This window comes from Stegodyphus dumicola, chromosome 12 (assembly GCF_044657685.1).
Source record: "Stegodyphus dumicola isolate Sdum_Otavi_A_Nest chromosome 12, ASM4465768v1".
Lineage (NCBI taxonomy): Eukaryota > Metazoa > Arthropoda > Arachnida > Araneae > Eresidae > Stegodyphus > Stegodyphus dumicola.
Genome location: NC_140779.1, coordinates 48,730,300 through 48,748,123, shown reverse-complemented (window position 1 = coordinate 48,748,123; position 17,824 = coordinate 48,730,300). Strand labels below are relative to the sequence as shown.

Here is a 17,824-nt window from a genome sequence, read left to right as displayed (position 1 = left end):
TTACTGCATTTTACGTTCTGCATTGGAAGGCGAAATAAAAGTATTGTAATTATAATTCTACTCAAAATATCTAACTAAATACAAAATTCATATTCGTAAGGCAGGAGGCTTATTGTTCTCTCATGTTTTGTGTCTAAGATTTTATTCTAAGGATATTTCTAAACAATGCTATTTTAGCAATATCAGATATATTTATTTATATAGTTTATATTTTTCGTCAGTAAAATTTTGTACACTGTTAAAATCCTATTTTTCTTCTCTCTGGTACTTGATTAACAAAACAAATCGTGTAGATGTTTACTTGTTTCTGTATTTTGCTTTTTATTCGCATTACAAATAAAAAGAACATTTAATAAATAACCTTTAAATACTTCAGCTATAAATTAATTTTATTGCGAACAATTCGACGTAAGAGATTTAGGTAGGTAATGTATTTTAAATTAAACATTTTCGGAAAAAACGATTTGCATATTGAAGCTTATTGGTTATTCCCAAGATAGAGCTTAGAATACGAATTTATAAATATCTCGCGTAATACTTTTAACAATTTATTTTGTGAAAGAATCTACTGAGTTCGTCGTAGCATGATACATTTTTTTAAGTGATGGCAGAAGGAGGAGTGGAAGAACGGGACATTGCGGGTGAAGGGAATAACTGGTTAGTCAACGAAAATGACATCAAAATATTGATGGACAAAGTAGCACGCCACCGCTATTACAAATCGGATAATGATTCGGTATTTTATAACTCTTTTTAACCCATCTTGTTATATATTTTCTCAAGCTGTATAAATATATATAAAAGCTAAAACGCGAACTAACATTTAAATTCAGTTCTGTGTTACGCCAAAAATATTAGTGTAAGTTTATTTCATATTTGTTAAAATCTTAAATATGCATTAATTCCTATGTATTTTCTGTTTTCCTGTTTCAAATCGTTTAATTTTGATGTAAATGTTTTTGAAATGCAACAAAATTAATCTTTTCTAGTGTAACATTCTAAAGTGATATGTAATGTCTGAAAGCAAAGCAACTTAAATGCAAAACATTTAGATATTAAACTATGAAGTTTCAGATAGTGCAGATGTAATATGAAGTTACTTCATTTTGAGTGTTTTGTCAAATACTGATTAATTAATGCATAATATTTTAATTTCAGAACTTTAATTATGTGTATGTAAAAGTAGTTGTAATTTTAACAGTTAATTATACAGCCATCTAATTGACCTTTGGCAGTTTTACGAAGTTAACTATTAAGTGCTATTTTAAGTACTAATCATAATGACTATTTTAATTAGCAAAGGGCATAATTTCCTTATTAAAGAATTCTTAAATTTCAGGAGAGTGTATCCATTATGAACATGTGTACAATGCTCTTTGAAAGAGACTATGAATGTCAGGTGAGTTTTGTAACAAAGTTGTTTAAAACTTTTAACATACCCTAAAAGTTTTCAAATGTTTCGTTAAATGTAAAATCTCTATCACAGCATCTAGATAATCAGCGTGGGAAATTCTGCCCGACTTATCCAATGAACATAATTATTCCTGTAAAAGAGAGAGCAGACGTTGCTGAAGCGCAGTTTCCGAACACTAGGTAATTATTTTAAAAAACTATTCCTTATAATGAAACAAATCGGTTTTATATTTATTTTTTGCAGTGTACTTTTAATTTCCCCAATGACGAAACTTTGATTCTATGTCTTAACCTTTTCTTCCCGAACGGTACACATGTGTACCACTGATGTTTAAAAATATCTGCAGGACGTATTTAAGATTATAACTAATCGAAAAGTGTACCACTACGGTATTTTAAGTACCACAGCAGCCCCCTCAGTGTTTAACATGCGGATTTCACTAAATGTAAGGTTATGTTTGTTAATAAACCAGTGAGTGCCTGCATTATACATTTTACTGTAAATTTGTGCAAGAATAAACTTGATTTTATACGTAATTTTACTGTGTAATTCTTATAAAATGTTTAGAAAAGAAATGGAATATCCGGTCTGTATGAATTAATTTAGAAATTAATCTTTCTGTTCATCTCGCGTATGTATACCAAATGGCATAATTACCGGTACAAATGTGTACCATTAGGTTTGTAATCAAAATTTTTATTTTAGCTTTAATTTGGCTCGCCCATTGACGCAAAAACAACTAGAAGCTAAAGCTGAAAGATTAGGTGAATCAGGTTCAGGGACGAAAAGGTTGAGCTTGTGTGCAAGCGCGATCGAAGAAGTAACGTGATGCAGAATTTTAGTAATAATTACCTGATTTATTATTTAATGTCTTATGCTATGAATGCATTACGTTGCCGCATACAAAAAAAAAATATTTCTTTTTTGCTGTGAAGAAATCTTGTGGTCTTATGAAATCTGTTTTTGTAGAGTGAGTGCACCGCTATGATGGCTTCAGACCACGAACATGAACCAAACGGAGGATACTTGGCTCCCTTTGGTCAGTACCGAGGGATAGCCTACGACGTACCTATATTCTCTTTGTTGGTAACTTCTTGCTAGTCGCCATTGACTTCTGCTGCTTTTTCCAAAACTGTGCTTCTAAAATTGTACTCCTGAATGAATTTGAGAGAATTATGCCTCCTTAGATCGCCTCTAGTGTTTGGGGCATTAATTACCGTTTAAGGGCATTTTAAGCCTAGGTCTAGGAACCGCATCCTTCCTAGTGTACTGTCGGTCGTCATCTAGAAATCGTTTTAATCACGCAAGCATTTTTCAATAATTCTGAAAAGTATTCAAATTACTGCTGTTTTGTTCTTAATGTTGGTAGAGTTTTGTTGCTCGATATTTCAGTAATCTACCTTTAAGGATTGAAAATACTATTTGAAAAGGAAGCTGGAGCTTCTTTTCAATAAAAAGAGCTGATTAGTTTCTCCCTCGCTTTGCTGTAAGAAATGGGTTCAACTTCCAGGAATTCTTATTTTACTATCCTCTAATGGCCGAGCAGTAAAAATCGCTGTGAACACTGAAATTTGATCTAGGTCAGATTTCAGACTAGCTGCATGGGCATTTTTCGTGATTTTCTTTCAAACATAGATATGAGCTTGTTTTCCTTAGAAAGCCCTCCGCCAAGGACTAGGCAGAAGGTTCTAGCCATGGTCTTCCGTAATCAAATAATCCAAATAAGTAACTCTAAGTTTACCTGCGACTCATTCCACATTTGTTCTTGGTGGTTAACCCTTTTCACTAGAAGGTGACTCACTCACCATATTCGATGCCGCAACTGAAGAGGCCACTCACCACTTTGTTTGATGCGGAAACTCTATGGACCGCAATAACCGTTTACGTTTAGTTTCATCGAAGCGGGTTCCTACACTCTTTCTGTATAATCATTAAATGTAAAATGATATCCCTATAAATGGAGAAGATTTTCAGCTAATACTTTGGAATATGGTAACAGGTAGTTTGGCAACATTTTGGCAAGGCGATAAACGTTACTAGCTAGGACTTTAGCAGTGTACATGGATAAAGTCAAGAGTGTGCGCAATGCCAATTTTTGTGCAATTCTGGGATGTTTTTTTAAGTGAAAATAGATCGATGTGTACATGGATACTGTGTATGCGCAATTCTTAAAAACGCGTAAAGCAGTTTGCGATTCTGCCCTTTCTCCCAATTTCGCACCTAATCTTCGTCATGATTAAGCTCTTTTGTTCCATAAAAGTTCTAGCATAAGCGTAATTCGGCTAGCAGATTGTTGGAAAAAAATGTTGAGCAAAAAAAGAAACATGCTTTTTCTTCGTGAAAACAAAATGGCGTCCAAACAAAAACTAGCAGGTTGCTGTAGCAGGGTTGGTCGCAAAAGTTTCGCCAAAAATTCACCAAGTTACCATAATTCAATAATTAACCAGATTTTCTTATCTGAAATCTTTTTTCTTTTCTATCACAAAATCTGTTCTCGGAGAAATGAGCCATACATTATTGTAATACTTGGTCCGACAATTCGGGCATGCATCTTTGTAATTGTTACAAGAAACATAACGCAGAAAAATTAGATTAATATTTAAGAAATTACGTTTATAAAGGTATAAAGATGTATAAAACGTTAAAATATCAAAATTTTATACATTTGTGTCTAATGATTTCAAGTTTCTTTTAAGAAATGCGTCAAAAAGGCAGCGAAACGCCTCGAGTTGCTTATGCGCCGCCGGGAAAAAGGCCCCGAGTGCAAAGGCTGAACAAGTTTCTGGAAGTTTTCTCAAATGTAGCATAATTGCGAGTCTATTCTCTTTTGTCTTGTAGGCATCTTTACTCACAACCTGTTAACTCTGTGATTTGCCATAATAAGAAACTTACGACATTCTAAAACTTAACTTTTGCCAACTACCGAGCTGTAAGAATTCGCCAATGAAGACTTCAGCAGATAACATTTATTTCCTTTGCCGTAACCTAGACCGCAAAATTTAGCCTCAGTTATCCGATGAAACACAAAATCGATCGGTATTAAAGATAGTTTGAAAAAAAATCCATTTTTAACTAATGTTAAAAGTGTGTAAACAATAGTTGTGCAAACAATAAATGTACATAGTTTTTCATCGAACTAATCGTTCGCTTTTTAACCATTGATATTTTGGAGAGTATTTGAATTAAATAACTGATATTGGTAAATTTGAAATTGGTATCGAAGGTAAAAAAACTCGTTATTTAGTTGGTCAGCAATTGTGTAACAAGAAATTACGTTAAATTGAAATTCATTATTTATTCAAATTTTTATTAAAATGTTTGTATTAAATGCTAAAAGGTCCATAATTTTTAAGGTTTGCAGTAAGGAAAATATTTTTCTTTCGAATCGAAATCGAGTCATATTTTCAGATGAATCTGTTTTTTAAATGCTAAGTTAAGATTTATTTGAGATATATTAATTTTCTATCTTCGCGAATTATTCATAAAATGAAAACCTAAGCATTGTGGCTGCGATTTTGCATTTTTTATATTTACAGTGCATCTTAATGGAACATGTCCAAAATTCGGCTGAAAAATTGGTGAAAATTGAACGATTTCGACAATTCAAACTTTTAAAATAAGTGGCCCACCAGTGGCCGAGTGGTTAAGATCCCTGAATTCTGGTAGCTCGATCTGGTTTGAGTACAAAACCAAACATGCGGGCTGCCTAACGTGATTGCATGCCTAACGTTCCTGCATGATTGGTTTTGTTTTTTCCCGCGAGTAAACAGGAATGAGCTACTCTTCCTTGGAAAGTCCTCCAAGAATGTATCCCTCCTCGTAGACGGATAGTCCACGTGGCTTTGCTATGTCCAAATAGCCTAACTTAACATACACGTTGTAAAGAGTGTTCCTTTTGACTAATTATTTCGCTCTTCAGGGACATGAGCAAGAGACGTCAATGTATACTGTAAGTAGAAATAAAACAGAAGTATGGTTAAAAAAGGCGAGGAATTCAATGTATATTGAAGAATTATCTGTAAACCTGTGATCACGTTCCCTTTCCCTAAGAGCAAGTAAACTGCTGAAACAAATTTCAACAAACGAAGAAAATGTAATATTCGAATTAAAATTATCAAGAAATTCGTCGGTAGTTTACCAGACAGCACTTCAGAACTAAAATTCTGAAGTGGAAAACTTTAGGATATCATGGGATATTAAATTTAATGTGTGTATCTACTTCTGATTTTGTATATTTCTTACATACATTCAAGAAAGTGTAATATACAAGAAAATAATGAATTGAATTGATATGTTCAATGTTTTTAGTGGGCCCACTAGCGGCCGAGCGGTAAAGACGCTGAACACTGGTAGTTCGGTCTGAGGTTCGAATCCCGCGAACGGGCTGGCTGCATGGGCGTTTGCGTGGTTTTCCCCATGTGTAACGTGTATACGAGCCAGTTTCCCTTAGAAAGTCCTCCACGAAAGGCATCCCTCCCTTTAGGCAGATAGCCCTCGTGTGCTTTGCCATAATTAAATACACCACCACCAATGTTTTTAGTTATCAGATTGTAAAGCTGAAATTCCTTTAAAATGATTGGAACTCTTTCAAATTTTATATTATTGCAATTTCTAGCTTCGATGTTGATGAATTCATTCTACTGGTTGAGCAATCGCACCTTTGTAGACGCAGACACAGGTTTCCTGTACCTGTTATCTTATTTGAAGGGAAGGTAAGATCTACATTATCATTTTTGATGCGTGATTATATACTAATTTTGGTTACCAGATATAACTTCCATAATTTAACTTTCATTGAACTCTCATTGACATTTCAGCTCTATATTCCTGGTAATGTGTGCATTAAACTTTAATTCCTAATGCTTTGACTATTTAATCTGAATCAACTATTTGAAATTTCATTTATTCACGTTATTGATGCTCACCACTGAATACTTCATAGAAGAGCCATGATGCTCCTATAATAAATAGGAATCTTTTGGTAGAAACTATTATTAAAGTTCTAAAAATGGGAATTTACAAATGCATTTAAAAAAGGCCTTTTTCAAGTCAACATAAATTAACATTTAATGTGGAAAGTAAGATAAAATTACAAGCATTAAATTTATAAATTTGGTGATTTGTAGCATTCAAAATCAGAAACATCAGCATCAGAAATCCTCCAAATTATTCGAATAGTGAATGTGAAATTTGTATAAAAGTCTTCAGAACCGTCTGGAGATTTTTAAAAATCTCGAGTTCCATGTCTTGAAATTTTTTAATAAATCACGAATAAAAGTACTTTCGTTCAGCTGTTATATCTTAAGTCTGAATATCTCCTCTCCAAATTAGTGAAATTTGTACCCATTTCATAGTTATAACAAATACCTAATGCAAAAGCTAATTGTATCAGATAGTTTGCAGAAGCAATTTATCAGAAGCTGAGCAATTTAGGGCAAAAACATCGGTTGATATTAGTTTCTAATGTCATGACTTATGACAAAGTTTCGTGGAAGGAAATATCAAGTAGGATCAGTAACTGGCTTGAAAATTAAAAATACTATGCTAAAGGTAATCTGAGTGTATTACCTTCTGTCGCTCACAAAAACAAGAACCTGTTAAAGGGAACCTGGAGTTTCTGATCTGTAAAGTAAATTGATTATAACTATAATTCTTTCTGAAGAATATGGCAAAATAAGTTATGCTTTGCAAATGCTAAAATATGCATTTTTAGGAAACCGATATTCGTTAAATCTATGAATTTTAAGTAATATATTTAAATTTATTTCATTGAAAATTGCCCAAAATAGAATACAATTTTTCCGAACGATTTAAAATCTGTGTGGATTATCCACTCAAAGTGGATCTTATTCGCGTATGTGATGTGAAAAAAGAAAAATACATTCTATTAGATAAATGATAAAAGAAATTGTTTCAGAAGTTGAAATGGTAATTATCTATTATAATCTAAAGTTTCCTTGACGGCAATCTTTTTCGCCAAGAAACATCAAGAGCAAGTCCTAAAATTAAAATGAATAAGCTCAAAATATTGCAATTTACTTCAAAAGAATTGCATTCTGTAATAAAGGAAAGGATGTGAAAAAATTCCTATATTTTTCTACGGGGAGTAGTTATCGGAGCAAATGATTGTCGGTGGCATTTAACGAGATTGTTTTTTTGAATAGAGGTAATTGGAGAATATGGATCAATATTTACAGATTGTTGTACGGAATATACGGCGTAACATTATAAAGGAGACGCCCGAAAGAGTATAATGTTTAGGGGAGACGACTGCGATACCAAAGGATACGGGTTCGAATCCCAGAGAAAATATGTGGCTTTGTCCGTCCCCTCATAGGAATAAAGGTGACTTACCTATCAGGTGCCTCCATAATAAAGTGACCACCGCTTCTGGCCTTGGTAGTGGTCAACGTCTCTGAACGGTTTGAGACCGCCACTGTGTGTGTGGGGAGGAGAGATTAAGTGACGGTTAGGAAAATACCATTACAAAGTTTATCTGTAGAAAAATTCTTGACAGCAAGAAAATGCGAACCAAAATAATAAACTAGATGTCCTTTATTATAACATAGTTTCGCATCCTTTGTTTAACCTAGAGAAGCTAAAGATAAACATTAAGCAGACTGAGCTTTCCATTCAGCGTTGTATTTTAATTGACTATAACTTAGAAACATTGTCTTAAATTGGCGGTTTTCCCCCTCATGTTGCTCATTGATACCGTCTTGAAAAAATAGTCAAAACTCTAATTTTTCAAACTACTATACAGATTTCAACATATCGCGGCTGATAACTAACGTAGAGCTTAGTAACCGCGCGAAGTATTTAGCCAGTATCTACATTTCTGCTAATACCTTGCCGTAGTATGAGGCTGGATATCACTTATAAAACAATCAATATGAATTTGATCTCGCGTTTGTTACGACTGCGTATGTAGTTTTTCAAATTCCCTGAACAAGATGAGAGTACACATTTTGGAGCTACTTCATTCCAAAACTATTCTAGTCGCTAATAAGAGGCCCCATACGTGTCCCCAGCCGTCTCTTTTCCTACAATTAGTATTAACGGTACGCTTATTAATAATTATTCAGTAATAGCTAAATTAAATTCCTTCATACTCATAATAGTTCTATTTTTAAATGTGACTATTTCATTTGTTTTAATATGCGAGAAGGGTCCGAATGGGTAAAGTAGCTGAACACTAGCAGTCAGACCTAAGTTTCAACCTCGTCGGGCAGGTTCGCTACATTAATGTTTTTGCGATTTTCAAGTATAACTTAAATGATTCGAGAAGCCTTCCAAGAAAGCATCCCTTTGCGTTAGGTATCAATTATATGCTTTGCCGTTACTGATGAAACGTCCTGAAAGATTACCGTATGCAAAGAAAGCCATTGTTAGTATATTAATTTAACTAGATCATATTGCAAGACACTTAATTCCCACATACAGCTTTGAATATTTGTCCTTTCTTTAAAATATTTTTATAAATTTGAATTTTCCAATTTAAATTATTTCTGTGAAAATTATTTGAAATATATCCTGTGTCTCTATACTTCATAAGTAAACTAAAAGTATATTTTGGTTTTCAAGACGCTCGGTATTTAATATGAAGTATTTTTTTTAAATATGTTTATCTTTCCCAAATCAGTCTTTACACACATGGATAATTTAGATTATTTTATTTAATATGTGTACACTTCAGTGCTTTCATGCATTGTGCCCTCAATGCAAAAGTTGTTTCGATTATGTCTGCGAACAACTCTTTTTTTTTTTTTTTTTTTTTCCAATGGCAGATTGTAAACAATTCAAATTTAACCCAGTCCATTAATCTATACAAGGGCGGATGTGGTGGTCTCTTTTATTATGGAGGCACCTAATAGGTGGGCCACCATCGCCTTTCTTACGAAGGGACGGACAATTACAACCATGCCTTCTCCGGGATTCGAATCCAGGCCCTTCGGCATTGCAGTCAGCTTTCCTGACCACTATACCGACTGAGCGGCGTAGGCAAACAGCTTGTAGACCGTATAATGGGACTTTTTGTGATGGTAAGTTCCGGAGATATTTTATGATAGGTGGGACTAACGAGGAGCACGTTAGTTGGGGCTTAACCCTTCGAATATAAACACTTAAGCTGATAAGTTAGCAGAACTAGGGACTAAAACGTTTAGAAGATAATTGCATAATAAAGAACGTACTTTTCATGAATATCTATACGAAACGGTAATAAATATGCTAGATGAATTATTGATGCCGAAGGCTTCATAAAATTTAACAAATTACTCAAGACACGATCACTTAAAATTTTCCTGTTATAAATTAATTTGTACCCCATTCCTTGCAGATAGATTTCATTAGTCCATGTTCTCCAAAATTTCTAACATTTTTTTCTAATGAGCCATCACCGTTCTGGCATCTAAGCTCTTCGGTTGTTTACTGAAAGTGCAGTAGCTCATTGACGTCATTACTATCAGTATCCTAATTCCTAGCGAGATTGATAACTTCTGTTGCACGAATTTCTTGGTCGGTTCACGGTGATGTTTTCGCCTTGTTTATTGAAGAGATAAATCACCTTCCCATTACTTCTGAAGTTTTTCGCGAAATTTCATTTCAAGATTTTGAGTCTTGCGGAAATGCTGAGTAGCTTGGGAACTGGGGGGGGGGAAATAAGGCACCGGAATTCGGGGTATTACGGTACTTCATAATTCATTTTGCCTGATCTTTTCATTAGTTTTTCAAAACATACTATCGTAATAAACTAAATTTGATCCTACGTTTGGCGCTAATTATCTTAACATGTCTTGTGCTGTAATTAACCGTACACCATTTACCTATCGTCCATTGAGAGGCTTAGGTTCCATAACTGTGCACTAATAATTCATCCCAGGTTAAGATTTCCTTTAAAAATACTGACGGTATAGATTTTTATGGTTCCTGCGAGTGTTTAAGCTGGTTTCTTTTTAAGTTCTTAACGAAAGTTTTTCTCTTAAGGTTCAGCTGTTTTCCACAAATAATTAACCAATGTTTCTTCAATTTTAGTATATTTGCCGTTCTGCCTCAATCTATAGTAACGTGGCGTCACAATGGTCCGAGGAGGATGGAAGACACAAGTAAGCATAAACATTTCCATATCATTTGCTTTAACTTTTACTTCCCTCTCCTAGAAAGGTGAATTGAAATTATACGGAGTGATGTATTTTACAGTATGATTTGTTCTTGTGATACAGTAAAAAAAAAAAAATTACGTACCATGGTTACATGATCGTGAAATTAAAAACATCAGTAATGCATAATAGCAAATTTCTGATGTTAAGAAAGGTTGGAATAGTAGGTAGAATGGAAAATCCAGTTTACTAATATTGGAAATAAAAAGCTGTTTCGTGGATGATTATAGAAGGCAGCTTATGACATCTTTCACCACTACCTTTCACCAATTTCTTTACTTATAGTAATCAAAGTAGTCATTATTAGACTTTTCGCATTGCTTATGTATTTCCTGGGAAGAATGACTTTGTCGGAAGTTACGCGTTGAATTACTGACGTGATATTAAACAAAACGAATGCGACTAAAAGAAACTACAAATGCTGTGGAATTTTGACGTCAGCTTCCTTGGATCTATTTGTGTTCGCGTTAATGTAAGCCATATGTTACGTAACGAGCAAATTCAGACGCAGGTAGCAAATGCAACCTAAAGCGACACAGCGATACGGGAGTGCATTTGTACGCGTTGCGGAAATTCTTGATTCATAAAGTAATCTGTCTATCCAGAATTTCCATGCTAACGTTATACGATCAGCTTTGAATTCTGGATCCTTACCGCTTGCATGGATTGCAAGTAGTATTTTTTAAGATGTAAGAAAAATACAGAAAAGTGTATTTTTGAAAACAACCTTAGTTCCTTGAAAAAAGATTGTGATATTGAAGCTAACATTTCGTAAACCCTGTAACATTCTTTTACAAATTCTTTTATATTTCTTTACTAAATACCGGCGTTACATTTTATGCATGATGTAAAATTAAGGTATAGCTTCAATTAATTGGTCATTTCTGAAACATTTAAGCAAAAAGAAATACTCCGTCGGAATTTCTGACTTAGCTTGTTTTTGTAACTTGCCATTTAAAAGTTAATTGCGTTGTAGATTCACCAGTGTGTTCGCCGCGATTTAAAAATCGCTTATTCGCGTTTGAAACAGAAGAGCCTTAAATAATTCTGTATATATATGTCTGTGTGTATGTATATTTATGCAAGTAAATTTGTAGATAAAGTATCTTAAACTTCTGTTATTTCAGAATTAAATACTTGCAAGAAAATTTTAATTTCTCATTGCAAAAAAAAGCAAACAATTAAAATAACTTTTTATTGTATACTAGCGGGAACAAAAAAGAGTAGGAAAACCGCAGAAACTGCTATGGAGGGAGGCTGGAAGGTAGTAGACCAAACCTTTACATACCGAACTCGTGACCCCAAAATATATTTGTTAGCTTCCCTTCAGCGCTAGGAATGCAAACATGGATGCTCCACAAGCTTAAAAATATCTTTTTGTAAAATTCAAATAGGCCGTCACTTAAAAATTTAAAATTTATACAGGAAACTCAATCAACTAAACTGGCATTACGCAAAGTGTGGAAAAATTCATACGATTCACATTGGAACTAAAACTCACTTATAAATACTATACAACTTTTAACCTCTAATGAAAGTAAAATAGAGCATTTAAAAGTTATGTTTCTAAAAATAGCATTTTGCATAACTCGTGAATCTTTAATACCGCACCATATTTGGTACACCAATTTGAAATAAAACACGAACTACAGACGCTTAAATCCTAGCGCGTTATTGAATTTTAAGATCACTGTATGCGAGCGACTAATAGTAATGGTGAAATTATTTTCAATAAATCAGTTGATTGCTTTCTTCATTATATAAACTTCTGACATAAATGTGTAAATTTTTTAGCTTTAGAAAATATTTAAAAAATTGTCATATTAGTTCTGTGAAGTCCATTGCTGCTTCTGTCTGTTATTTGTCAATATTTACTTACACCTGAGAGAACTCATCAACGGCCGAACAGTAAAGTCTGTTAACACTGGTAGTTCGGAACTCTAATCCCAGCGAAAGGGTTTGGGTGTTAGGCGTTTTCATGGTTTTCCCTATGCATAATGTGAATACCAGCGATTTTTCCTTAGTCCCGCACGGAGGCCCCTTGAGTGCTTTGTCATAACTAACCAAACCAACCTAACATCTGATTTTTTCTTTTTGTTATATTTAACGCTACGGAATGGCTTTTTGCTCTTTAATGTCATTTATTTCGGGTTAAGTTATTCTGTTCTCTTTTATTGAGAGTTAAGTTTGCGCGGATGTCTTTTATCTGTGCGCAACATAGCACAAGTTACTCATGGGTGAAAGAATATAGTCCATGTCTTGGTGAAGCATGTGGTCACTGCAGCGCTGACGGATGACAAATGGTGCCCACGGTGGTTCCAAATTAACCATTAATGGAAAACCTAGTGTCAGCAAAAGAGCAAACCTATAACTTATAAATTTCAAATACTGTTATGGGGTTGCTGCTTTAACAGACGATGCTCAAATGTTTCTCAAAAAATACGTCCAGTGGCTGTAGAACTTGATACGTACTGCCTTCAATGAACTCTTAAGAACTTGACGACATATACGCCACCGCAATGGTGTAATCTAGACTTTATTCTGTTGCCTAAACGCTTACGCCATCATGAAACCGCTGTTTATATTTGAAATCTTTGCTGTAAGATTACCTTAATCATAACCATGATACATGCTGTATCTTTATTTTGAGTGCATTTTATCAAGATTAGTCCAGAGTGAAATGATAAAGCTCACTTCACTCTGAACTAATCCTGCTAAAATTGCAAATAATTCCTTTTCCCCATGCTCCCAGTTTCGCCATTAGTTGACTAAATTATTACTAAACTGTGCTTATTCTACGTAACAATAAAATATTTCTGATTAAACTATACAGCATTTTCATGTTACAAGAAAGTTGGACACTATTTATTTGAATCAAAGTGCTGTGTTATCTGCGTAAACTAGATAGTTTTGCATCCAAAAAAAATCTGGTATGATTTTTAACTAAGCATTGGTTCATAGGCATTCAAAAAATCTTGTATCACTAATCTTCAACCGAAATAATTAGGATTTGGTGTTATAATTTGAACTAGGATAACATTTTATATATTCTCATAAAGCTTCCTGTAGGTAACTGACAATTCAATATGCTCTCAGTTAAATTACCAATCGCAATACTAGTGAACAATAGATGGTTCAGATTTTGTATTTGCCATGTGAATGATCCGAAGAACCGTCTTTGCACGAGTTATAATGAAAATATTTAGTTTCAAGAAAATACCTGTTAGTTACTCTATAAAGTTTCCTCCTTTCTTCAACCTATTTTCGTGAATTGTTTGTATAAATTTTGTAAATTAAAGCTCTGTACGAACATAAATGTTTATCTTTGCAGATCTTTTGAAACCAAATTTTTCGAATACGGGATGACTATTGATAGTGCAATCTATTTATTACAGTAAGTGAATTATTTTAGATCTAATTCCTGTCTGCATCTCAATATTGTATTAACATTTTATTTCGTATACGAGGGGCATAAGGCAAACTTTATTGCTGGTTGCTAGACAAACAGACCTTGCTACGTCACAAACTGCTACAAGGATTTTATCTAAACGTTATTAAACCTGGACCAGATCATGTGAAAGAATTTGTGTTCCAGACAAGCCCATACCTACTGGTATAAGGGTCTTTTCAGCTTGGCCCTTTCCCAGACAGGCCAGTCCGCCGGCAGCTGATTTGCTTTGGGCTATTTCGTCGTCAAGTAGAAATAAAATACGTAATAAAAATTTACTTAATACCTAATGACATAATATTTTCACTATACCCAATTAAATATACACAATACACCTAATTATCACGTTCACCAAAAACCTCCAAAAATACTCTTCACATTGCCCAAAATAATCAGTTCTAGGAAATATTTTAGTAATTCTAGATGCGTTTAACTGCAAAAGCTTTTTCTTTCAATTTGAAATCTGATATATACAATACGCAAACTAGGTTATCGAACAAAAATCTGAAAGCTTTTTTTATATTACGCCCAAACGGGGAGCTTTTTTACGTTTTGTACGTTACCTTTATCCATTAAATATGTTCTTCACACTTAAACCATAAAATTCAACAGTAATATGCCAAGATATAAAGAGAATCTCTAATTTCTGAAATAGTCTCACGCTCTGGAGATAAAAATGTTTTTTCCATACAGTGTTGCCATTGCTCACTTTGAAATCGTTGAGTTAATCAAAAACTCATAAATGCTTTACAAAATATGTAGATAAAGCAAATTCCAAATTCGGGCAGCTACGTACGTTATTCGAAATTGAATCGCTCTAGGTACCGTTTTATCCCAGTGCGAGAAACGTACATTTATGCAGATTCTTCATTATTTAATTTCTTTAAGTGTAATACAAGACGATAGTTTTCGATGCGAAATTCCAAAACTAAATTAATAGCCCAATAATATAATAGAGCAAAATATAATATAGGCATGTAAAGAAAAAAATTTTAAAAAAGTCTCGACTTTAAAATAGTTAAACCAAATTATAGAACTAAATGTTATGGCTAGATATATATATCTATATTATTTCATAAGCATTGAAAGAAAAATTGTCTTGACGGCGAAGCGGCGCATAGTCTCATTCCGCTGGTTTTTATACATAACATAAGTACTGGTATATAGCCAATTCTTAATATTTTGGGAAATCAAAAAATCTAAAATATTTAGTTAAGGAAATTTTGTTTTAGACTGATTCTAATGTAATAAAACTTCATGAAAATGTTACACAATTTTTAGCGTGTGAAAATTCATAAATTACTTGTATGGGCATCTTTCGGTATAGCAGTTAAAACAATATTAAAGAAAATTACACGTTTGGAATCGCATGGATGATATTTAAAGGGGGTAAACTATAATTATTAGTTTATTAAACGAATCCTCAAAACAAGTCGAAAATGATGTTAAATATCCAAAATTTTGAAATTAAGTATCTGTTAATTTTTGGAGTAAAGTTGAACTTTTTTGAGTAGAAATTTCTTAAATTTAAATATGGGGAGGAGTTCTTATATTTTTATAAAACTGATTTTTAATAACATGCCGACAAATGAATAACTGGGTTATTTAAAACATATTTGTCATTTGAGGTATGTGTGTATAACTAACCCTTGAGAAAAACACACCGTGTGAGAATTTGTTGATACTGTGTACATTGAGTTTAAAATCAAATATTTGGAAATTTAAATTAGATGCTTCAATAATTAAAAAATTTAAGCGGATATTATGTAGTGCAAGTACCATCGCACCGAAATTTCGTCTAAAATTTAGGTTATTTTTGATAAAATGGTTCGAATGCTCTTGGAAAGTGCTAAGGAGAGGCCATGAAGAATCCCTGTGGTTTAACCATAATGTGAACGTGTAAAAGGTCTTCCTTTTCTTGTTTTTCTGGAAATGCATAGATTATGCATCTTAAGAAAAGTGAAATTGGATTGAATTTGCATAAATTTCAGCTTCAAAGCGTAAGCAAGTAAATTTTCTCGACTTATTTAAAACAGAAATAACGTTTTTGGAGAATTCCTTTCATTTTGTACAGAAATTTCTTTTACAGAAATAGAATTATTTCCTTTTGTGTATTTGAAATTAAGCGCAATAACCCAAAAAGCATTCTCAGTTGAGTTCTAGAACTTGGGTTACAGAGACTACACAAATGATTGCATTTCGGTTTTCTAATGGGCTGTGTTCCCAGTTAATTTAAATAATATGCAAGATCGTATTCTTGTTCTAATGTAAATATGCGAGGTATTAAACATTTACCTACTTTTAACTCCCTGTAAATGGCTGTGTTTTTCGTGAATGAATATTTTAAAGCCTCTTTTAAAGAAATTTTATCTGCTGGTAGAAGTAACACAATTCTGGCAATATAATGAAAATGTAAGTCTTTTTGTAAAAATTGTTATTGAAATTTTGTTATTGAAATAAATTTTCCTAAAAAACGGAATACAAAGTAATTAAAAATGAATGCAGAGCATTATTCGGACGTTATACAATCTGTATAAAACTTCGTTAAATAAAATGGAATAAATTCCGCTTTACGGTTGCGCCGAATTTATTCGCTGGAAATGTTCCCACCTGGTTTTGAATAAGTTTACTATCACTAAATGTAAAACGGAAATAATTTGTTCAATAATGTAGTCCAATTACATTGTCAGTATCTTAGTCAAAGTGCTGAATATAGAACTTGCACTAAAGCATATAAAATAATTGTAACAAATGTCTTTGCTGATGTAAACATGTCTTAGTCAAGCGATTTGAAAAGGAGAAACTATATCTGGCATATAACTAACATAATCTTTCCTTCCGAGATTTCTTTAAAACTGTTCTGTAATACATTTAAATTACTGAAACAACGCTGATGGAACGAGACGGCTTCCGCCCTAATGCGACCTAATAGAGTGCCTATCGGAATTAAGTGCCGCCCCGCCCTGCCCTTGATCAATCCACAATGTTGCGACCCCACAGAGCAAGGGCAAGCAAGGCATTACCAGTACGTTCCCTGCCGACCCTTGCTCTGTCCTGAGAACCCTCAGGCCTTCTGTGAAGTCTGTTATCACTTTGAGCGCGGCGCCGAATTTGCTGTCTTTTTCGTTCAGCCGGCAGCGAGCTAAGCCGTAAATCTAAGCCGTATTTTTGTTTAGAATGTTTCATTACATTTCATTAAAACTAAATTTGATCACATTTCGTTGAGACTATTTGATTTCGTTGATTTATTAACTTTAATACTGTCGGTTCCGCGGACCGACGCCAACCAAACGAAAATTCCAGTGCCACTCCCGAGGGACCGACGCCGGCTGCACGGAAAGTTCACTGCCGGTCCTCAAGGACCGGCGCCGCGCTCAACGTGTTATTATACCCCCGTGGTTGAGACTGCCTAGGTACAGATCCTAACCAATACATCCCAAGCGGTTGCCTGAGTCAACCCCCCCCGGGGGGGGGGGAAATTAATGAAACCGACAAAACTTTAAATAAAATTAGTAACGCAACAACCTTAAATTTGCTGTCGAGATCTTTCGAGAGCAAGCAGGTTCCCTCTTCTCCAGGAGCGACAAAAATTCTCGTTTTTGCTCTTGACAAAGAGGAGTTATCTGTTTGCTCTCGAAATCGATTGAGATCTCTACTAAATTACACCAAACTCAAGGTTGTTGCATCACTAATTTTGTTTTCATCTGGTGTTTCACTTCTGTTTTCAGATTAAATTTTTTTAACTCTTCAACCAAAGAATACTTTAACTGTGGCTAGTAACTTTGTTTTGCGCTTTGAAACTTT

General features: G+C 33.9%; 1 protein-coding gene across 1 annotated transcript in view; it reads left to right on the top strand.

Moving 5' to 3' along the window:
• Positions 1-604: 604 nt before the first annotated feature.
• The window catches only part of LOC146993559 (phosphatidylinositol-3,5-bisphosphate 3-phosphatase MTMR14-like), a 36,294-nt gene continuing 19,074 nt past the window's right edge, over positions 605-17,824 (top strand). Inside the window, exons 1-4 of the mRNA XM_085827402.1 lie at positions 605-736; positions 1,340-1,399; positions 1,487-1,593; positions 6,030-6,126. Of these exons, the coding sequence (XP_085683528.1) occupies positions 605-736; positions 1,340-1,399; positions 1,487-1,593; positions 6,030-6,126 (396 nt within the window). The remainder of the gene's footprint in view (positions 737-1,339; positions 1,400-1,486; positions 1,594-6,029; positions 6,127-17,824) is intronic.